Here is a 24,382-nt window from a genome sequence, read left to right on the forward strand (position 1 = left end):
ATACAATACAATACAATACAATACAGCAACAAGACAGAGATAATAATGAAAAATAATTAAAATAGATAAATAAATAGAAAAAGAATACAAATAAAATTGGATAGAAAATAAATTATATACAGAATACACAATAAGATAATATCAATATATATATATATATATATATACACACACACACACACACATAGTGCAAATACAAATCGGTTATATACAGTGCAAGGGAATGTAATGGCAGAAGAGGTAGGATGTGTTGGATAAATATAAAAAGTCTAAACTGTGAACTGCACATAATTATTGCTCAATGGGGCAGTTTTAACTGTTCATGAGATGGATAGCCTGAGGGAAAAAACTGTTCCTGTGTGTGGCAAGGAGGAGGGCGGGGCCGGGCCGTGATGATGCGTGCCTGGCCCCTAATCAGGCTAATCAAGCCCACAAGAGGGATAAAGGCGGTCGGAGGTGGCAGTTCGGGAGAGAGGGAGAGCTACAGGCAGCTGCCTGGTATGCGTTTGTGTTATATGTCTTTTGCTTTAAGTTAATCATTAAATGATTATTTATATTGTCAAGCCGGTTCTCACCTCTTCCTTCCCCTTTTACCCCATTACATTGGTGCTGAAGCCCGGGAAGGAGGAGGGATGTGCTGTAGTAGAGTCCTTGCCACTACCATCCACCCCAAAGGAGCATCCGTGGCCATCCGCCGTGGGACTGAGGAGCCTGGCCACCTGAAAGTGGAGAAATGATGGTTGGGCCACTGTCAGGGGCGTAGGAGACCCCTACCGGCTGCTAAAACATGGCGGGGTCAAAGATAAGACCACCGTCTGCGAGCGGGGAGGGGCTCACTGCCAACTGCCGGAGATGGAGAACCACTGCCAGGGGCGGAGGAGACCCCTACCATCCACCAAAACTCAGTGGGGCATTCCATCCACCAGGGGCCGGAGGTCTGCCTCCGATCCACCCAGGGAGGAGCGGCTGTCAGGTGATGACGCACGCCTGGCCCCTAATCAGGCTAATCAAGCCCACTAAAGGGATAAAGGCAGGTGGCAGTTTGGGAGAGAGCGAGCTACAGGCAGCTACCCGGTATGCATTTGTGTTATATGTCTTTTGCTCTAAGTTAATCATTAAATTATTATTTATATTTTCAAGCCGGTTCTTGCCTCCTTTCCCTTTTACCCCGTTACACTGTGCCTGACGGTTCTGGTGCTCAGTGCTCTGTAGCAGCAGCCAGAAGGCAACAGAGCATGTGAGTGAAGCGGAGCGGTGTGACACTTCGCTCAATAACCCGCTCCATGCGTGTGCGCTCCACTCAGCTGCTCACGGCCCAAGCGGATGCTCCACTCAAGTACCGCTCACGCTCACCGGTTAAAAAGTGTTCACTCAAATCCCGCTCCAACATTAAATTTCCCTGTAGTATACTTGGTTCCAAACATGTACACAGGGGGTAGCTATAGTGGGCCAAACAACTGCCTCTTTGCCCACATGGGTTGAGGTGCCCCTCTGGGTGAAATATAGACTATAAGCCGACATTTATTAAATTATCAAATGATTAGTAATGTACACATCTGAAATTACGTGATTGTATTGTTGTGCTTTAGTATATAAAATCTTGCTGTTTATTTTGGACTGGTTTACAACTGCTGTTAGAAAATCGGGTCTACCAGACCTTCCTTATCATTTGTAATCAGTCAAATATTTCTCTGTTAGCATGTGTCATTAAACATCTTCAAATAATGCCTTAAAAAAATTACCTTTATTTACTTTAAACAAGTCATCAAACATGCCTCTACAAGTGATAAAACATGTGTGTTGGCACGGAAACTCGCATACATGCAAATTTGCTCTTTTCATTTTAAACTGGACCTGAGTGACACAACCGACCCAGAAAACCACAATCTTTTCAACTTTAAAGTTTGTTCGAGTCATTTATGGCAATAATGAAAACATGGACTGGTACCAGGAAAAATATTGCAGGTAAAAGTGACATTCATAATTGTTTTTCAGTTGTCTCCATGGAATGATTATACTGTAGATTTGATACATTAATAGGTTTCTGATTTAATGCTATCAGACTTTGGGTCTGTAAATTAAAATGAGCAATTTCTCATCCTAATTTTGTGTTCAGTTTTAAAGGGTTTATTAAGTTATCCAGAAAAGTTTTTCTCTTTTTCAGTGTTGCTTTATTAATATTCCCTACAATTTTATATGTACAAATCATATGCAATCTAAAGGACTGTGGTTATTTATATAATAATTATTATATTAGTAGATACCATGTGCCCCCTTTGTTTTTCCTTGATATTTTTAAAGCATTATAAAGTGAATCTGGACTTTATATGCATCAAACGATCATGTGTTGTGCATGCGCTCTTTATATGTACAGCAAGGTTTAACCATGGATTTAACAAATAAAACGTCATGGTTACTTGTGTAACCTCCGTTCCCTGATGGAGGGAACGAGACATTGTGTCGATGTAGTGACACTAGGGGTCACTCTTGGGAGCCCGAGACACCTCTGGTCTTTGATAAAATGCCAATGAAAATTGGTGAGTGGTATTTGCATGCCACTCCCCCGGACATACGGGTATAAAAGGAGCTGGTATACAACCACTCATTCAGGTTTTATGCTGAGGAGCTGATACAGTGCATCTGGAAAGTATTCACAGTGCTTCACTTTTTCCACATTTTGTTATGTTACAGCCTTATTCTAAAATGGATTAAATTCATTCTTTTCCTCAAAATTCTACAAACAATACCCCATAATGACAATGTGAAAGAAGTTTGTTTGAAATCTTTGCAAATTTATTAAAAATAAAAAACGAAAAAAATCACATGTACATAAGTATAATGAATAAAATAATGAATTTAATCAATTTTGGAATAAGGCTGTAACATAACAAAATGTGGAAAAAGTGAAGCGCTGTGAATACTTTCCAGATGCACTGTATAAGGTCCGGCCATTTCAGCGGGTAGTTCAGCATTGTGGCAGAAGGGACACAACGTCTCGTTCCCTCCATCAGGGAACGGAGGTTACACAAGACTGAGTTCAACTCCAAACCGAGGAAAGAGATGCTCTGAACTGGGAGGAGCTTGCTCTTTTCCCAGTTGACCCGAAGCCCTAGCCGGCTGAGGTGTGAGAGCACCAAGGGTTCTTGGCGGCCGCGAGACGGGTGGCGTCTGCTTCCTGGGCCTGGGCCGAAGGGGCGGGCTGCGGCGGAGCCAGTGCAGTCACCACAGGGGGACGCCCTTGGCGATGAGCAGACAGGGTGCGGGATCTTGAGCCGTGCCGGGGCAGGATATGCCGGATAGCCTCCGTCTGCTGCTCCACTGTCGAGAACTGCTGGGCAAAGTCCTTGACGGTGTCGCCAAATAGGCCAGCCTGGGAGATGGGGGCAGCAAGGAACCGTGTCCTGTCGGCCTCACCCATCTTGACCAGGTTGAGCCAAAGGTGGTGCTCCTGGACCACTAATGTGGACATCGTCCACTCGAGAGACCGCGCTGTGACCTCCATCGCACGGAGAGCGAGGTCAGTCGCCGAGCGCAGTTCTTGCATCAATCCCGGGGCAGAACTACCCTCGTGCAGTTCCTTTAGCGCCTTGGCGGACTTGCAGGAGAGCCACGTCATGCAGGGCAGAGGCGGCTTGTCCAGCAGCACCATAGGCCTTGGCTGTCAGAGACGACGTAAACCTACAGGCCTTGGACGGGGGCTTTGTGAACCCATGCCAGGTGGCGGCGCTCTGCAGGCATAGGTGCACCGCGAGCGCCTTTATCCACCGGGGGATTGCCGAATAGCCCTTGGCCACCCCACCATCGAGGGTAGTGAGGGCGGGGAAGCTGAAAAGATCGGGACCGGGCAGTAAAAATGCCTCCCATGACCTTGTCAGCTCTTCATGCACTTCTGGGAAGAAAGGAATGGGGGCGGGGCGTGGCTTTGAGCGGCGCCGCAAGCCCAGGAACCAATAATTGAGCCGCAAGGGTTCAGGGAGGAGCGGAGGGTTCCACTCTAGCCCGACGCTCACGACTGCCCGGGAAAGCATGTCGTCATCTCCGCATCAGCCTGTGACCGGGCGACCGCACCCGAAGGGAGGAGCCCAGCTGAGGCTTCCGCATCCGACTGGACGAGCCCGCTCTCCGATGCTGCGCTCGAGAGCTCATCACTTTCATGGGCTCCGAATAAGAGGTCGAACTCGCCGTGAGACGAGCCGGCGGACTCATCTGGAAGCCCGATCAGGGCAGACAAGCGTGCTGGGGAATGGGAGGTCCGTGGGGGGATACCCGGCAGAGGCGGTCCCATTGGGGTCCCCAAATCGCCACCAGTGCTAGCCGCGCTGGCCTCATACCCGTGGGTAAAAAGATCGAGGTGGGGAGCCTCTGGGGTGGCTTGCTTTCTTACGAAGGCAAGCCGCGACCGCACCATTGCCATAGACATGTCCTCGCAATGAGTACATGATCCATCCACGAATGCTGTCTCCGCGTGAGCAGTGCCCAGACACGAAAGACAGTGATCGTGACCTTCAGAAGGTGAGAGATAACGAGCGCAACCAGGATTAACACACAAGGAAAGGCATCTTTAAAAAGACGTGTCTTTAAAAAGACGTTCCATGTGTGACGCTCTTTTAGAGAAATCTATTCTTATTTCTGCCAAAGCGCCCAGGGGCATTCTCTGCAGTGCACCAGTGCAGAGGAGGGAGAAGCCGCTGAAATGTGCCGTCAGATCCAGCAGAGGTGAATGAACAGTCATGGGAATTCAGCTCAGAGAGCATGACCGTTCGGCTCCGAAGAGAAAATGTGGTTGCTTACCAGCTCCTTTTATACCTGTATGTCCGGGGGATAGGCATGCAAATACCACTTGCCAATTTTCATTGGCCTTTTATCAAAGACCAGAGGTGTCTCGGGCTCCCAAGAGTGACCCCTAGTGTCGCTACATCGACACAATGTCGAGTGAGTGACGGATAGGGAACTGGCCATATCTAGTACGATATGGAAGTTTTTGAACAGTTGATTCAACCAGAACGTTCTCTTCGGCATGCACTGCATCTTTTGATACAATGTTGTTGTCTGGCACAGATCTGAGATCTGAAAACAAGTCCTCCAGATCAGTTTGTGCTTGGTGAGGGATCGGCTCTACTACAGGAAGTAGATGCTTGCAGTTCCTCCTGTATTCTCTACCTTCTGACTCCATAATGTAAGATCTGGGCTCTGTGAGGACATTCCTTATTACCCCAATCTTATCATGGCCTTTTGCTGTTTGCATCTGAACCACTTGAGACTCATGCTGTGAAGAGAGTGGATTTGTCTCTTTTTCCTGAGTTGAGCTTTAACTTTCACAGTGTTCTTTGATCTTGGTTTCAGCATCTGCTTGTTGATAGGCATGTTAGTGCACATCACCCTAGACATCAGTCTTTGTGCAGGTGAACCCAGTACTTTATCTCAAGGAATGTTGCGGATGTTCAACAAATTCAGAAACAAGTCTGTTCCATCCCTTTTCATGGTTTCAAGAAGGCGCTTTGCACTACGATCAGCCCTCTCTGCAAGACCATTCGCTTGGGGATACTAAGGACTGCTGGTAATATGACAGAAATCCCATGATCGTGCAAAGTCTTTGAAAACCTGGTTCATGAACTGGGTGCCATTATCAGATATTACCTTCTGAGGAATTTCATGCATAGAAAAATGTCTCTTGAGTTTGTTGATGACATTTTGCGATGACAGGGTGCTGAGTTGGTTTATTTCAAACCACCCCGACTAGGAATCTACCAACACTAGGTATTGCTGTCCATTCCAGTCAAATATATCCGGACAGACTACAGACCAGGGCAGTTCTGGAATCTCATGTAGGTGCAATGGTTCCTTTTGTTGATGTGGTTTCAGGGCATTACAAATGTTGCAAGATTGTACGAAAGTGTCAATGTCCTGAGTCATAGTTAACCAGAAAACAACATCATGAGCTCTGCGACTTAGTATGATTCTGCTCTTGTATGACACTTGTGCAATATTTGTAAGTACTCACTCTGTAAGATTTGAGGAATCATCGCCCTAGTTCCCTTCATGATGATCCCATTTTGAGTTGTAAGCTCATTCCGGAAAGGAAAGAAAGGTTTTAGTGTTGTCGGCACACTCTGAACCTTCTTCGGCCATCCTTGCTTGATGAATTTGTGCAGATTTTGCAGAGAGCTGTCTTTTGCTGTGTTCTTTGAGCTCTTCCAAACGATTGAACGAAATCAGTTGGACAGTCATTACCTCAAATTAGTCCTCGTCTTTGAGAAGCTGCGTTGTTACTTTCCTTGGAGCACATGACAGTGTGTCAGCCAAATAAAGTTACTTTCCACTTTTGTAGATTAGAGTCAAATTGAACTTGTGCAGTTTCAGTATCATTCTCTGTAGTCAAGCTGGAGCATTGTGTAAGGGCTTGTTTAAAATTGTAACAAGAGGTTGGTGATCTCTTTCCACCAAAACAGGCTTCCCATAGATGTAGTCATAGAATTTTTGACATGCAAAGACTACCGCTAACAACTCCTTTTCGATTTGGGCATATCTCATCTCAGTTCCTGTGAGGGTGCATGAAGCATAGCTGATAGTCTCTCCATTTTGTAAGCATGCTGCTCCTAAACCATACTGTGAAGCATCGCACGTGATAGTGACAGATTTGCTTACGTCAAAGTACTTCAGCACAGGTGGGCATGTGATACATTCTTTTAGCTTATTGAATGCTTTTTGCTGTTGCTGTGACCAATACCAAACTATATCCCTGTGTAGCAACTGTCGAAGTGGTGCTGATAACTCACTGTAATTTGGAATAAATGTACCCAAATAATTAGCCATGCCCAGAAAGTGTTGCAGAGTGGCTTTGTCATCTGGCAATGGCATTTCTGTGATAGCCTGTGTTTTAGCTGGATCTGGTTTTAATCCATGCTCTGTGAACAGATGACCTACATAACTGACCTCTTTTAACCTGAACTTGCATTTCTGTGGATTTAGTTTCAGTTTCACCTTCTGTGCTCTGTCCAGGACCTTTCTCAAATTCTCATCATGCTCTTTCTCTCCCTTTCCTCCAACAATGATGTCATCCACGATAATGACACATGGGAGACCTGCGAAGATCTGCTCCATTGCTCACTGGAACACCTCTGATGCTGAATTAATGCCGAAAGGCATGCGCAGGAAATGATACCAGCCAAAAGTCATTGCAAAAGTAGTGCGCAGGGACGATTCATAGTCTAGCTTGATTTGCCAGAACAAACCTTTAGCATCTAACACTGAGAAAACATTAACATTAGACATTTGTGAAGCTACTTCCTCTACAGTGCGCATTGGATGGTGAGGACGCATAAGGGCTTCATTTAGATCTCTAGGATCTATGCATAAACAAATCTTGTCAGTGTCTTTCTTATGCATAGCAACCATTGAGGATACCCACTCTGTGGGCTCTGAGATGGGTGTTATGACTCCCAGACTTGTCATGTTCTTTAATTCTGCCTCTACTTTGTCTCGCATTGCTACAGGTATTCGACGAGAGGGCCGGACTACTGGAGTCACTTCCAGGTTTATTTTCATTGTGTGCATCACAGGTAAGTTCCCCAGCTCCTCATCGAACCGATCAGCATATTCTGTGAATATTTATTGTGATATGTTCGCATCTTTGTGAAAGCTGACCTCGTGTACTTCCTCTTTAAGAGATATCAAGTCCATTTTCAGGCAATCTGGCAGTCCCAGCAATGATTTTACGTTTTTATCAACTACATGAAATTGCAACAGAAGAGATTTCCTTTTGCTGGTCAGACATCGCAACATCACAGTTCCCTTTGTTTCAGTCACAGTGCCTCCATAAGCTACCAGTGTTGCTTCTGACTTATCATTAATCTTTTTATCATTTCTCACTGCTTGATATGTTTCAGTTGAAATCACATTGCACTTTGCTCCCGTATCAATTTTAAGCTTGAGGGGCTTGCCATGTACTGTCAGGCTGCAGTGAATTTCCTGCTTGTTACTAGTGCTGCGCTAATTCACTGCATCGATTCCACTAGCACCAAGACACATCCCATCAGTATGAAATGAATCCTCACTACTGTCTGTGTTCACATCAGTAACCTGATTGATGGATTTGACATTGTCCTTTGATGCTGACCTGCATTGGGGCTTGAAATGGTTAAACTTTTTACAACGATGATACTGTTGTCCGAAGGCTGCACACTGTGATGAAACCCCCATATATGAACTTAACTTCCTTAGACACACCGACAGCGTATCATTAATAACTGCATAGCATCATCAGTTACTGTATCTACACCTGACAAAACGAAATGTATTGCAAGCAACATTTAAATCACAAATATTATTAGATCGATTTTTCCAGGTATTATAGGCCTCCTTGGTAGATTCATATGAAAAATTATGATTTTTGATTGTCTGTTCGGGAGACGTTCATTTCACAAACAGTCATGCTGCAGTTAAAATTAGGCTTGCTTGAGCATTAAGTGTCATTTCAAGTTCTGGCTTTCGTGCGGGGATGTGTTTTTAAAATGTCAACTGGTATTAGTAGTTAGCTGCAACATAATGTATGATGCCCAAAGGCATAGAGTGTCTTATTAATTGTGAAACTGTGTTTTCTTAATGGCATAACTCACACTGAAGGCCTAGACTTTTAATGCATGGCCTGCCACTGTATTGTGGTAACACTTTAAAATAAGGTTACATTTGTTAACATTAGTTAACAACATTAGCTTACATGAACTAACAATGAATAATACTTTTTCAGCATTTATTAATATTGGTCATGTTCATTTCAATGGATGATTTTTTAAATGCAATATGAACAAACATTATCAATGAAACATTTTATTTTAATGAACTAAAATTAACAAAGATGAATAAAAACTGTAAAAGTATTGTGTTCATTGTTAGTTAATGATACTGTCATGGTTACTGGTGTAACCTCCGTTCCCTGATGGAGGGAACAAGACGTTGGTGTCGATGTAGTGACACTAGGGGTCACTCTTGGGAGCCCGAGACACCTCTGGTCTTTGATAAAAGGCCAATGAAAATTGGCGAGTGGCATTTGCATGCCACTCCCCCGGACATACGGGTATAAAAGGAGCTGGTATGCAACCACTCATTCAGGTTTTACGCTGAGGAGCGGATATAAGGTCCGGCCATTTCAGCGGGTAGTTCAGCGCTGTGGCAGGAGGGACCAATGTCTCGTTCCCTCCATCAGGGAACGGAGGTTACACCAGTAACCATGATGTTCCCTATCTGTCACTCACTCGACGTTGGTGTCGATGTAGTGACACTAGGGGTCCCTATACAAAACGCCACAAGGCTGAACGATGTTACGTGAACGGTGATCCGACTGGGCCGCCAGGTCTAGTCGGGGGGTGTCCCTCCCAAGGGGAGGAGACCGCGGAGACCACACCTCGCCCCAAGAGAGGGGGGGATATTTAAGTGGAAAAATACGTCACATGGTCTTTCCAACCATGTGGAGAGCCTTCAGGGTAGATCCTGCCCAATGGGGGAGGAGTTACTACAAACATGGAGACTGGGGCAGAGGAGCTCTGCCCAAGGAAGATGCAGTTTGCCAGCAGGGAAACGAACTAGCGGAAGATATAGATCACATGGGGTTTAGCCTTACAGGGAACCACCACATGCGGAGCACCTACCCCAGAACAGGGCTCTTAGTTAGTGCGTGTACTGGGCCGGCAGTGAGTCTCTCCGAAAACTCGACTGCCACAGGGCTTGGAGGAAGTCAACCAGGGAACAAATTTTTTGAACACTACTGGGAATTAACGGCACACGTCTTCAGCTCAAAAGGAGGTGGAAAGCGCTATGTGCAAGCGATACACCCGGCCGGCTATCACGGGCTTATCCGCTTGTGTTGCGTGCCACTACCTGGGACGAAGCCGGTTCCACCCGGAGGTTGTAGAACCTTGCAAAGGTGTTGCCCATCCCGCTGCTCTGCAAATGTCTGTTAGAGAGGCACCTCTGGCCAGGGCCCAAGAAGCCGCTACACCACGGGTAGAAAGGGCTCGTAGCCCTACCGGGGGCAGCATGTTTTGGGCGAGATATGCCATGGTTATGGCATCAACAAGCCAGTGGGCGATCCTCTGCTTGGAGACAGCGCTTCCTTTCCGCTGTGCACCAAAGCAGACAAAGAGCTGCTCAGAGACTCTAAAGCTCTGCGTGCGATCCAAATAGATGCGTAAAGCGCGCACCGGACACAGCAACGACAGGGCTGGGTCTGCCTTCTCCTGGGGCAGCGCTTGCAGGTTCACCACTTGGTCCCTAAAAGGGGTGGTGGGAACCTTGGGCACATAGCCCGGTTCGGGGTCTCAGGATCACGTGAGAATAGCCCGGACCAAACTCCAGGCACATTTCGCTGGCAGAGAATGCTTGCAGGTCACCTACCCTCTTGATGGAAGTGAGTGCAGTCAGGAGGGCAGTCTTCAAGGAGAGTGCCTTATGCTCGGCTGACTGCAAAGGCTCAAAGGGGGCTCTCTGTAGACCCTGAAGAACTATGGAGAGATCCCATGAGGGAACGAGGCGTGGTCTGGAGGTATTCAGCCTCCTGGTGCCTCTTAGGAATCTGATGATCAGGTCGTGCTTCCCTAAGGACTTACCGTCAATTGCGTGGTGGTGTGCTGCTATGGCAGCAACGTACACCTTCAAGGTGGAAGGGGACAGCCTCCCTTCCAGCCTCTCCTGCAGGAAGGAAAGCACTGATCCGACTGCGCATCTCTGGGAGTCTTCGTGTCGAGAAGAACACCACTTAGCGAATAGATGCCACTGAAAGGCATACGGGCGCCTCGTAGAGGGGGCCCTAGCCTGAGTGATCGTGTCTACCACCACGGGGCCACTTAGGTCTTCCACGTCCCGTCCAGGGACCAGACATGGAGATTCCAGAGGTCTGGGCGCGGGTGCCAGAGGGTGCCCCATCCCTGAGAAAGAAGGTCCTTCCTCAGGGGAATTCGCCAGGGGGGAGCTGTCGCGAGGAACATGAGGTCCGAGAACCATTTCTGGTTGGGCCAGTAGGGTGCTACCAGGACGACCTGCTCCTCGTCCTCCCTGACCTTGCACAGGGTCTGTGCAAGCAGGCTCACTGGGGGAAACGCATATTTGCGAATGCCAGGGGGCCAGCTGTGTGCCAGCACGTCTATGCCGAGGGGAGCCTCGGTGAGGGCGTACCAGAGCGGGTAGTGGGAGGATTCTTGGGAGGCGAACAGGTCCACCTGTGCCCGACCGAATTGACTCCAAATCAGCTGGACCACCTGAGGGTGGAGTCTCCACTCTCCCCTGAGGGAAACCTGCCGTGACAGCGCGTCCACTGTAGTGTTGAGGTTGCCCGGGATGTGAGTGGCTCGCAGCGACTTGAGGTGCTGCCGACTCCGGCGGGCGAGTTGTGACATACAGCGAGAGCACAGACCGCCTTGGTGGTTGACATATGCTACCGCTGCCGTTCTGTCCATCCGAACTAGCACGTGCTTGCCCTGGATCAACGGCCAAAACCTCCGCAGGGCGAGCAGAATTGCCAGTAACTCGAGGCAGTTGATGTGCCAACGCAGTCGCGGACTCGTCCAGAGGCCGGCGGCTGCGTGCCCATTGCAAACAGTGCCCCAGCCCGTTTTGGAGGCATCTGTCATGACCACGACGTGCCTGGAGACCAGTTCTAGGGGAACACCTGCTCGTAGAAACGAGAGGTTGGTCCAAGGGCTGAAAAGACGGTGGCAGACCGACGTAATGGCCACGCGGTGTGTCCCGTGGTGCCATGCCTGTCTTGGGACTCGAGTCTGGAGCCAGTGCTGAAGCGGCCTCATATGCATCAACTCGAGCGGGGTGGCCACCGCCGAGAATGCCATATGCCCCAGGAGCCTCTGAAAAAGTTTCAGTGGAACCGCTGTTTTCTGATTGAACGCCTTCAAACAGGCCAGCACCGACTGGGCGCGCTCGTTCGTAAGGCGCGCCGTCAAGGAGACTGAGTCCAACTCCAAACCGAGAAAAGAGATGCTCTGAACCGGGAGGGCTTGCTCTTTTCCCAGTTGACCCGAAGCCCTAGTCGGCTGAGGTGTGAGAGCACCAGGTACCTGTGTGCGCATAACACGTCTCGAGAGTGAGCTAAGATTAGCCAGTCGTCGAGATAGTTGAGAATGCGAATGCCCACCTCCCTTAACGGGGCAAGGGCGGCCTCTGCGATCTTCGTAAAGACGCGAGGAGACAGGGACAGGCCGAAAGGGAGGATTTTGTACTGATACGCCTGACCCTCGAACGCGAACCGCAGGAAGGGTCTGTGTCGAGGAAGGATTGAGATGTGAAAGTACGCATCCTTCAGGTCTACCGCCGTGAACCAATCTCGATGCCGGACGCTCGCTAGAATGCGTCTTTGCGTCAGCATCTTGAGCGGGAGTCTGTGTAAAGCCCGGTTCAGTACTCGCAGGTCCAAGATTGGCCGCAACCCACTGCCTTTTTCCGGTACAATGAAGTAGGGGCTGTAAAACCCTTTCTTCATCTCGGCTGGAGGGACAGGTTCTATCACGCCCTTCCGTAGGAAGGTGACAGCGTTAAGTCCAAATTCCGCACGAGGGGGACCAAGGGGACAACGTCGTCGGACGTACCGGCAGGTGGGGCCTCGCGGCGGGGCGGGGCAGAGCGCGAGGTGCCACAGCACGTCGTGGCCGTGCTGAGTCTAGGGACATCGAAGCACTTACCTGGCTCCTTGTGACCACCCCCGGAACAGCCTGAGACGGGGGAGGAAGAGTCCTCATAACCTGTGGAGGCTGCCGCATCGGGGGCGGCTGTGTGCCACAGCTGGGCGCTCAGGGGCGGAAAGGGCACCGCTGGAGCGCCAATCCTGCAAGAAAAAGCCCGTGGACGGTAGTCGTGGTGATGACCGTAAACACCGGGTATGTGACCCAGGTAGGAAGGAAGCCGCTCTTTTGCTGAACTGTTGGGTACCGCAGCCACTTGGGCGTGCGGCGAAATCAAACAAAAAGGCAACAAAAGATTTTCCACCCGGCCCTCCACCGGGGGATGGAGTGGTCTTTCTACCAGCTCCACGTGAGTGGGTTCCCTCGTCCATGGGTTGCCTGTCTCAGGGGCGCTTTGAGGACCTCCGTGGGTTCTTCGGTGCCGGTTGTGAGACGGGTGGCATCGGCTTCCTGCGGTGGGCTCCACACCAGGGCCGGGCCGAAGGGGTGGGCTGCGGCGGAGCCGGTGCAGTCACCGCAGTGGGACGCCCTTGGCAACGAGCAGACGGGGTGCGGGATCTTGAGCCGTGCCGGGGCAGGATGTGCTGGATTGCTTCCATCTGCTGCTTTACCGTCGAGAACTGCTGGGCAAAGTCCTCAACAGTGTCGCCGAATAGGCCCACCTGGGAAATGGGGGCAGCAAGGAACCGTGTCTTGTCGGCCTTGCCCATCACGACCAGGTTGAGCCACAGGTTTCACTCCTGGACCACTAGTGTGGCCTCGAGAGACCGCGCCTTGACCTTCGTCGCCTGGAGGGCGAGGTCAGTCACCGAGCGCAGTTCCTGCATCAAATCTGGGGCGGAACTACCCTCGTGCAGTTCTTTCAGCGCCTTGGCTTGGTGGACCTGCAGGAGAGCCATGGCGTGCAGGGCAGAGGCGGCTTGTCCAGCAGCGCTGTAGGCCTTAGCCGTCAGGGACGACGTGAGCCTACAGGGCTTGGATGGGAGCTTAGGGCGTCCACGCCAGGTGGCGGCGCTCTGCGGGCATAAGTGCTCCGCGAGTGCCTTATCCACTGGGGGAATCGCCTTATAGCCCCTGGCCGCCCTGCCATCGAGGGTAGTGAGAGCGGGGGAACTGCGAAGTCGGGGCCGGGCAGTGAAAGGTGCCTCCCATGACTTCGTCAGCTCCACATGCACCTCCGGGAAGAATGACACTGGAGCGGGGCGCGGCTGTTTTGAGCGGCGCCGCGAGCCCAGAAACCAATCATCAAGCCGCGAGGGTTCAGGGGAGAGCGGAGGGTTCCACTCTAGCCCGACACTCGCAGCTGCCCGGGAAAGCATGTCCATCATTTCGGCATCAGCCTGTGACTGGGCGACCGTCCCCGAAGGGGGAAGCCCAGCTGAGGCTTCTGCGTCCGACTGGACAAGCCCGCTCTCCGATGCTGCGCTCGAGAGCTCATCATCTTCGCGGGCCCCGAACAAGAAGCCAGACTCGCCGTGCGACGAGCCGGCGAACTCATCCGGAAGCCCGATTGGGGCAGACGAGCGTGCTGGGGAATGGGAGGTCCGCAGGGGGATACCCGGCGGAGGCGATCACATTGAGGTCCCCAAATCGCCCCCAGTGCCAGCCGCGCTGACCTCATACCCGTAGGTAGGAGGACCGAGGCGGGGAGCCGCTGGGGTGGCTTGCTTTCTTACGAAAACAAGCCGCGACCGCAACGTTGCCATGGGCATGTTCTCGCAGTGAGAACATGAACCATTCATAAATACTGCCTCTGTGTGGGTCACGCCCAGACACGAAAGACAGCGATCATGACCATCCGAAGTTGAGAGAAAACGACCGCAACCAGGAATAACACGTGATCGGAAAGGCATCTTTAGAAAGACGCGTCTTTAAAAAGACGTTCCGTGTGTGCGCTCTTTTAGAGAAATATACTCTTTTAGAGGGGAAAAACGCTCTTTCAGAAAATATACTCTCTAGTTTTTCTGCCGAAGCGCCCAGGGGCGTTCTCTGCAGTGCACCAGTGCAGAGGAGGGAGAAGCCACTGAAATGCGCTGTCAGATCCAGCAGAGGTGAATGAACAGTGCTATTCAGCTCAATGAGCATGACCGCTCGGTTCCGAAGAGAAAATCTGAATGAGTGGTTGCATACCAGCTCCTTTTATACCCGTATGTTCGGGGGAGTGGCATGCAAATACCACTCGCCGATTTTCATTGGCCTTTTATCAAAGACCAGAGGTGTCTCGGGCTCCCAAGAGTGACCTCTAGTGTCACTACATCGACACCAACGTCGAGTGAGTGACAGATAGGGAACTAATGCATTAACAAATGTTACGTTACGTAATATAAAGTGCCACCGATATTGTAGACTGTAGTAACCGTAGTTTTTGGAGGAAAACATGTTTTTTTTTTATAGCCTAGTAATATTGTAGTGACCATGATTGTTGTAGGCTAACCCTTTTTTTATTATTATTACTTTTTTAATTTTTTAATTTTTTAATTTTTGACAGAAACAATGGTTTTACTATGGTAACATTGTAGTAGCCTAACTATGAAAAGTAAGGTAACCATGTTTTCTTTTGGGTGGAAACCATGGATTTAATACAGTATGGTGTATCCACAAAATAACCACAAAAGTATGACCATAGTTTTAGTTTTCCTGTATTAATACAGTGGTTTTACTACAAATATCAGGTTAAAATATGGTTATTTAAGGAAAACCATGGTAAATGTTTTGCGAGGACACGCAAAACTATTTCCAAAAAAATCCCGACCTGTCGTCTAATAGGCTTGGCGGGAATTTTTTTTCTGAAATAGTTTTGCGTGCCTTCCCAATAAGTTTTGCATTCCCTCGCAATAAGTTTACCATGGTTTTACCACAGTGACCATATTTTAACCATGATATTCGCTGTGAAAACATAGTGATAATACAGAAGGTTGAAAACTAAGGTAGTAAAAATCATAATTTTGTGGTTATTATGGCTTTACTACACAAATACCATAATAGTTACTGTAGTAAAACCATGGCTTTACTGTATATATGACAGTTCCAAGATTTTTTTCTCTCGTTTTTGTTGGGGGGTGGAAACATGGTTTTACTATAGTAATATTTTAGGCTGTAGTAAGTAACCATAGTTTTTGATGGAAATCATGGTTTGACTATAGTAATATTTTAAGAATCATGACTGTTATAGGCTAAACATTTGTGTGTGTGTGTGTGTGTGTGTGTGTGTGTGTGTGCGTGTGTGTGGCAGAAACCATGTTTTAAATACAGTACACTGTATCCATGTATTAATCATGGTTTTACTATGCATTAACCATGGTTAATCTTGGTTACTATGGTTTTACCATGGTATTTGTAGTAAAACCATAATGACCATAATGAAACTAGGATTCTTATTACCATAGTTTTCATTTTACTATGGTTTTACTAGGAATATCAAGGTTAAAATATATTTACTGTAGTAAAACCATGTAAAACCATGGTAAAGAAAAAAGAAAAAGAAGCAAAAAAAAAAAAAGAAAGAAAGAAAGAAATCCAGCTCACATTCCAGAAGACATTCCAAAGGGCTCCAATAAAACAAGCACCCTTGAATGCTTCAATGCAACTCAATGTAGAATTCTACTTTAGCCATACAGCGCCCCCTGGAGGATGACTAGTTCATTGTGTTCACGACAGTGGAGAGCGCGTTTGCGGCAGCAGTTTGAGTGAGAGCACAAAAAACAATCCGAAGAAGAGAGAGAACAAATACTACAAAAGGTAAACAAATACACACTTTTAACTTACATCTAATGATGAATTCAGTCAGAATGGGGCTAAAATGATCTGAATAGAGGTTGTTCGAGTGTCGTATTCAACTCTTAATTATTAACTGTTTTAATAGTTTTGGGGAACAAAAACAGTATTCATTTACTGTTGGAATTTGTCTTCCATTGTATTAAATGTATTGTATTTTTGGTGTTGGTCTTTTTGTTTTGTTTCCACATATGTCATTTAACCGAAATTTGTGTAAATGTGAGATTATGTTCACACTGCAGCTGAATGTGGTCCAAACTAGTTATAGATTTTAATAAGAGGTACAAAAAAGATCCCCTCAGGATCATCAGGATCATCAAATCACTGAGAGGTATTTGATCATTTATTACTGTTTGTTGGTTTTTTATTATTATTGTTTTGCTTTATCTTTACTCAGTTTTCAGTTCCTTTGAATTTTGATGTTTTTCATCCATATAAGTGGACCTTGAACCAAACAATGTTCTTAAATAAATGTAAATATTAAATGAGAAATAAGAATGAGACAAGGCAAGACAGACAAAAGTGAATGAGAATAAAATAAAGAAAAATAAACACACAACATATATATTAATATATAAAGAAATACATTTAAAGAATGTGTAAACATGACTGTGTGGCAACACACAGCTCCAATGCCATCATTAAGTTTGCTGATGATACGACTGTGGTAGGTCTGATCACTGACAATGATGAAACAGCCTACAGAGAGGAGGTGCACACTCTGACACACTGGTGTCAGGAGCACAACCTCTCCCTCAACGTCAGTAAGATAAAGAGCTTGTGGTGGACTTCAGGAGAAAAGACAGAGAACACAGTCCCATCACCATCAATGGAGCACCAGTGGAGAGAGTCAGCAGCTTCAAGTTCTTGGGTGTCCACATCACTGAGGAACTCACATGGTCCATCCACACTGAAGTCATTGTGAAGAAGGCTCATCAGCGCCTCTTCTTCCTGAGATGGCTGAGGAAGTTTGGAATGAACCACCACATCCTCACACGGTTCTACACCTGCACTGTAGAGAGCATCCTGACTGGCTGCATCTCCGCCTGGTACGGCAATAGCACCGCCCACAACCGCAAAACACTGCAAAGGGTGGTGCGAACTGCCAGACACATCATCGGAGGTGAGCTTCCCTCCCTCCAGGAAATATATACAAGGCGGTGTGTGAAAAAAGCTCAGAGGATCATCAGAGACTCCAGCCACCCGAGCCATGGGCTGTACTCACTGCTACCATCAGGCAGGCAGTATCGCAGCATCAGGACCCGCACCAGCCGACTCCATGATACACTATATTGCCAAAAGTATTCGCTCACCCATCCAAATAATTGAATTCAGGTGTTCCAATCACTTCCATGGCCACAGGTGTATAAAATTAAGCACCTAGGCATGCAGACTGCTTCTACAAACATTTGTGAAAGAATGGGCCGCTCTCAGGAGCTCAGTGAATTCCAGCGTGGTACTGTGATAGGATGCCACCTGTGCAACAAGTCCAGTCGTGAAATTTCCTCACTATTAAATATTCCACAGTCAACTGTCAGTGGTATAACAACAAAGTGGAAGCGATTGGGAATGACAGCAACTCAGCCACGAAGTGGTAGGCCACGTAAAATGACAGAGTGGGGTCAGCGGATGCTGAGGCGCATAGTGTGCAGAGGTCGCCAACTTTCTGCAGAGTCAATCGCTACAGACCTCCAAAGTTCATGTGGCCTTCAGATTAGCTCAAGAACAGTGCGTAGAGAGCTTCATGGAATGGGTTTCCATGGCCGAGCAGCTGCATCCAAGCCATACATCACCAAGTGCAATGCAAAGCGTCGGATGCAGTGGTGTAAAGCACGCCGCCACTGGATTCTAGAGCAGTGGATACGCGTTCTCTGGAGTGACGAATCACGCTTCTCCATCTGGCAATCTGATGGACGAGTCTGGGTTTGGCGGTTGCCAGGAGAACGGTACTTATCTGACTGCATTGTGCCAACTGTGAAGTTTGGTGGAGGGGGGATTATGGTGTGGGGTTGTTTTTCAGGAGCTGGGCTTGGCCCCTTAGTTCCAGTGAAAGGAACTCTGAATGCTTCAGCATACCAAGAGATTTTGGACATTTCCATGCTCCCAACTTTGTGGGAACAGTTTGGGGATGGCCCCTTCCTGTTCCAACATGACTGCGCACCAGTGCACAAAGCAAGGTCCATAAAGACATGGATGAGCGAGTTTGGTGTGGAAGAACTTGACTGGCCTGCACAGAGTCCTGACCTCAACCCGATAGAGCACCTTTGGGATGAATTAGAGTGAAGACTGCGAGCCAGGCCTTCTCGTCCAACATCAGTGTCTGACCTCACAAATGCGCTTCTGGAAGAATGGTCAAAAATTCCCATAAACACACTCCTAAACCTTGTGGAAAGCCTTCCCAGAAGAGTTGAAGCTGTTATAGCTGCAAAGGGTGGGCCGACGTCATATTAAACCCTATGGATTAAGAATGGGATGTCACTTAAGTTCATATGCGTCTAAAGGCAGATGAGCGAATACTTTTGGCAATATAGTGTAGCTTCTTCCCCCAAGCAATCAGACTTCTGAACTCTTGATCTCCCACGATCAAAATACATCAGCACTGCGCTTTATTACCCTTACTCTTATATCTCACACCGGACTGTCATAAATTATATTATTATTATATTATATTCTCTCTTAACAACTGACTATCAACCGACAGCCTGAATGTCAATACAGTACAATACTGTACATTCTATATTTACTACTATGTTATTATTTGTATATTGTTGAGTGTAATTATGTGTATATCAGATGTTTAAATTGTGCTGTGTTAATTTGATGTTATTGTGAATTGGTATATGGCTCATCACTGTCACGACTGTTATGTTGATCGGAACTGCACCCAAGAATTTCACACACCATTGCACTTGTGTATATGGCTGTGTGACAATAAAGTGATTTGATTTGATTTGATATGTACTTAAAATTTATTAATTAGTATAGAAATATAAATTCAGTAAGCTATTTATTTTTCATTTGTGCAGATCTGGTTCTTTTGGCCTCCAAACATCACAGCATTGAAGCCACTCCTACAATAGATTCATCAATAAATACTGTGAATATTCCCATCATCCTACAAGAGAAGAAGTTCTTCAGACCAGCAGGAAGATCTCCAGTTGTAACAACTGAAGTCTGTGTGATATACAATGGAAAAGATGGAGTTTGTTAAAGAGGAGAAAGAAGACATGAGTTATCTAGAGCCATACAACATAAAACATGAAGATACTGAGGAACAAATAGGTTGGTGTCCATTCTTGAGCCTTCATTATTTACTGCTGAGGAACATTAATGTTACAAAACTTCATGCAGTTCACCAGATTTTGAAGCTGAAAATATACAAATAACACAGAACAATGCATCTAAATGGACATAACTTTGTACATCAGTTATTTTCCTTTTTAGAATCACCACAAATTGATACTTGACGTCTGTTTCACATTCTCTCCTGATTTGATTTGTAATGATTTAATATGTTCATTTTTTAGACATTATAAAAGTGAAAGAAGAAAGCCAAGAACTGAATGAAGTGGTGGAGGAACATCAGTATCAGAAGCCTCATCATTTAAGTGGAGAAAAATCCTTTTTTAGTTGTGCAGAGACTGAAAATAATTTCTCACAAAACAAAACTCAAACAACAGAGGACAAAAACTCTTTCACCTGCTCTCAGTGTGGAAAGAGTTTTACACGTAAACACAGTCTTAAAACACATTTAAGAATTCACACTGGAGAAAAACCTTTTACATGTACTCAGTGTGGAAAGAGTTTTAAATGGGCACCCAATTTCAGATATCATCTACTCTCTCACTCTGGTCTAAAGCCTTTTCATTGTGATCAGTGTGGTGAAAGTTTTATTTCAGAATCAGTTCTAAGAAAACATCTGAATGTTCATGCAAGGCAATATTTGTGTTCATGTGGAAAGTGTTTTTCATCTCTGAGCATTTTGAAAGCTCATGAGAAAACACACACTGGTGTTAAAGATCATGTCTGTTTTGAGTGTGGAAAGGGCTTCACTGCAGCCTGCGACTTGAAAAAACACCAGAGAATTCATACTGGAGAAAAACCGTACAAGTGCTCACATTGTGACAAGTGCTTCACTGTGTCAGGAAACCTGAAAACACACGAGAGAGTTCATACTGGAGAGAAACCGTTCAAGTGCTCTCACTGTGACAAAAGTTTTGCTCAGTTAGGACCATTGAAAACACATCAGAGAGTTCATACTGGAGAAAAACTGTACAAGTGCTCACATTGTGACAAAAGTTTCGTTAAGTCAGGACCATTGAAAAGACATAAGAGAGTTCATACGGGTAGAAACCGAACCAGTGTGGGAGGAGTTTTACCCGATTGCAATATCTAATTATTCACAAAAAAAGCATTGTTCAGTAAGCAAAGGTCATAAGGAATAATGTGAGTTTTAGGTTTATTGCAGAGAGGAATCGTCCAATCTAAAAAGTTTGCATTAATTACATGTACTGTTGTTTGACCTTGTTCACCACAAGAAATTTAGGAAAAATTTCAGTATTAGTTCAGAAATCTACAGTTGTGAAGTGGAATGCAATTTTAAAACTTCAAATTCATTATTAATACATCTTTCAAAAAAGCATGTAAAAAATAAACACTTAAGCTAAAATGAACTGAATAAAGATTGTTTGTATGAAACAGTTGTGTGCTCTTATATATATATACAGTACTGTGCAAAAGTCTTAGGCACATAAGATGTTTCACAAAAGCATTTGTCTTAAGATGGTTATTTATATCTTAGGTTTTAGTGTGTCAATAGGAAATATAAATGTTAGACTCCCAAACATTACTTTTGCAAATAGAAAAGATTAGAATAGAAGAACAGGGAGCCCTGCAACAGATGTCATGGCCCCCACAGAGCCCCCCACTGAACATCATGCCAGTCTGAGATTACATAAAGAGACAGAAGCAATTGAGACATAGATAAGAAGAATAAATAGATAGAAGAACTGTGGCGAATTCTCCAAGAACTTGGAACATCCTATCTGCCAACAACCAAGAAAAACTGTGTCCAGATGTACCAAGGAGAATCGGTGCTGTTTTAAAGGCAAAGGTGGTCATACCGAATATTGATTTAGCTTTTTTTTTTTATGTTTATTGGACTTTGTATGACATTAAGTGATAAATGAAAACTATTTATGTCATTATTTTTGAAGACATCCTCACTATGCAACATTTTTCACAAGTGCCTAAAACTTCTGCACAGTACTGTGTATATATATATATATATATATATATATACACACAGTTGTGCACAAAAGTTTGCATACCCTGGCAGAAATTGTGAAATTTTGGCATTGATTTTGAAAATATGACTGATTATCCAAATAAGCTGTCTTTTATTTAAGGATAGTGATCATATGCAGCCATTTATTATCACATAGTTGTTTTGCTCCTTTTTAAATCATAATGATAACAGAAATCACCCAAATGGCCCTGATCAAAAGTTGACACCCTTGAATGTTTGGCCTTGTTACAGACAGACAAGGTGACACACACAGGTTTAAATGGCAATTAAAGGTTAATGTTCCACACCTGTGGCTTATAAAATTGCAATTAGTGTCTGTGTATAAATTGTCAATGAGTTTGTTAGCTCTCACATGGATGCACTGAGCAGGCTAGATACTGAGCCATGAGGAGCAGAAAAGAACTGTCAAAAGACCTGCGTAACAAGGTAATGGAAATTTATAAAGATGGAAAAGGATATAAAAAGATATCCAAAGCCTTGAAAATGCCAGTCAGTACTGTTCAATCACTTATTAAGAAGTGGAAAATTTGGGGATCTCTTGATACCAAGCCAAGGTCAGGTAGACCAAGCCACAACTGCCAGAAGAATTGTTCGGGATACAAAGAAAAACCCACAGGTAACCTCAGGAGAAATACAGGCTGCTCTGGAAAAGCAGCCTGTCCCAGAGGCGTTCCTGGACCTGTTCGAACGTACCGCCGAGATCTGGGGCTGGCCGCTCGGCCAGTGGGCGGCCTGACTCATTCCGCTACCGTCCGGGGAAGCCAACAACTGCCAGCGATGAGCCTCCTGGCTTACGGAGACTTAAAGAAAGCCATCCTGCAACGGGTTGGTCGGAGTCCGGAAGAAAGTCGTCAACTCTTCCAGAGCCTGAAGCTGGAGAGCTCCGACCGCCCGTTTGCCTTCGCCCAACGACTCCGCGACGCCTGCCGAAGATGGTTGCTAGGAGGGGACCGCGGCGTTGGCGGGATCATCGACCAGGTGGTAGTGGAGCAATTAATACATCAACTGCCGAAAGGGATGGCGGAGTGGGTTCAGTGCCACCGCCCGGCGGCACTGGAGGAAGCCGTCCGGCTTGCGGAGGACCACATGGCGGCGATCCCGAGGGCGGAAGAGCCCTCCTACTCTCTCTCTCCTCCACCTGCCTCATTCCCTTCCCCTCTCTCCTCTCGTTCTGCTCTCTCCCCAGGGCCCGTTCCTGCCCCACGCAGACGAGGAGGACTTCAGACACCGAGACCAGTTCCCCGGGCGTGGGAGGCGACACCTTTCCCTACCCCGATGCCCCGCCGCTCTCCCCCTCGGGGGGAGCGCCCGCCAATGCACGTGCGGGCGTAGCGCCTGGGCCAGCCTGCTGGAGGTGCGGGGACCCGGACCACTTCCAGGATCAGTGCCCTCTGATGCGGCTGGGGACGGTGGTGCGGGTCTCTGACCTCCCGCAGGCTGCCCCCGACCGGGCCGGAGCGTACCGGATACCGGTAAGTGTCAAGGGGGGTACTCACCAAGCATTGGTGGACACCGGGTGTAATCAAACCACTATCCACCAACGCTCGGTTCAACCCGAGGCTTTGGGCACAACTAAAACGGTGAGGGTGAAATGTGCGCACGGGGATATTCACAATTATCCGGTGGTGACCCTGACGATTAAATTCCGGGGGAAAAAGCATAGAGTGGAGGCCGCGGTTAGTTCCCACCTCACCCATCCGCTGATTTTGGAGACTGATTGGCCTGACTTTAGAGTTTTATTAAAGGGAATTTGTGTGGATGGGTCCTGTATGAAATTAGGGAGATGTGCAATGTACGATGCTTTGGCAGGAGAGGCGGAGCCGGGGCTGTCCTCGACAGCTCCACGTCATAATGACGAGAGAGGGGGAGAGGCTGCAGCGGTGAGAAATCCTCGCCGATCAGGGCACAGCGTTTATGTCACGGACACTATGCGAGCTGTACGAATTATTGAGTATTAAATCAATTCGCACCAGCGTGTAACATCCTCAAACGGATGGCCTGGTGGAACGATTTAATAAAACCCTCAAAAACATGATTCGTAAGTTCGTGCACAATGATGCTAGAAATTGGGATAAATGGCTCAAGCCCCTGTTATTTGCAGTACGAGAGGTCCCGCAAGCCTCCACTGGCTTCTCCCCATTCGAGCTGCTGTATGGGCGACGCCCACGTGGTGTGCTTGATGTATTGCGAGAGTCCTGGGAGGAGGGACCTTCAAACAGTAAAAATGAAATTCAATACGTTCTTGATCTTAGAGCAAAACTCCACACTTTGGGGCAGCTAACACAGGAGAATTTGCTCCAAGCTCAAGAACGACAGCGCTGACTGTATGACAGGGGAACTCAGCTAAGGGAATTTGCACCGGGAGATAAAGTGCTTGTATTGCTTCCCACATCGAGCTCTAAATTACTCGCCAAGTGGCAAGGACCCTTTGAGGTCACACGACGAGTGGGAGATCTCGATTATGAGGTTAAACGAACCGATAGAGGGGGCGCACGTCAAATATACCACCTCAATCTCCTGAAATTGTGGAGGGAGGCGGTCCCTGTGACGTTGGCTATGGTAGTTCCTGAGAAGGCGGAGCTCGGCCCGGAGGTGAGTTCAAAACATAAACAGTTCA

General features: G+C 46.9%; 2 protein-coding genes across 16 annotated transcripts in view; both read left to right on the forward strand.

Moving 5' to 3' along the window:
- The window catches only part of LOC127422581 (zinc finger protein 91-like), a 95,620-nt gene that overhangs the window by 55,446 nt on the left and 15,792 nt on the right, over positions 1–24,382 (forward strand). The gene's annotated exons all lie outside the window — the stretch shown is intronic.
- The window catches only part of LOC127422604 (zinc finger protein 501-like), a 105,822-nt gene continuing 97,778 nt past the window's right edge, over positions 16,339–24,382 (forward strand). For 4 of the 15 annotated variants that reach the window (XM_051666303.1, XM_051666304.1, XM_051666286.1 and 1 more), the window contains exon 1: positions 16,380–16,421. Coding sequence is in view for 1 of the 15 variants with exons in the window: in XM_051666312.1 (XP_051522272.1) it covers positions 19,646–19,739 (94 nt within the window). In the remaining 14 variants the exon portion in view is untranslated. Of the gene's footprint in view, positions 16,422–16,699; positions 16,789–19,483; positions 19,740–24,382 lie in introns of those variants that run through there. The other 11 variants (XM_051666299.1, XM_051666282.1, XM_051666314.1 and 8 more) reach the window with 9 other exon arrangements.

The sequence above is a fragment of the Myxocyprinus asiaticus genome, chromosome 31 (genome assembly GCF_019703515.2).
Source record: "Myxocyprinus asiaticus isolate MX2 ecotype Aquarium Trade chromosome 31, UBuf_Myxa_2, whole genome shotgun sequence".
NCBI classification, from domain to species: domain Eukaryota; kingdom Metazoa; phylum Chordata; class Actinopteri; order Cypriniformes; family Catostomidae; genus Myxocyprinus; species Myxocyprinus asiaticus.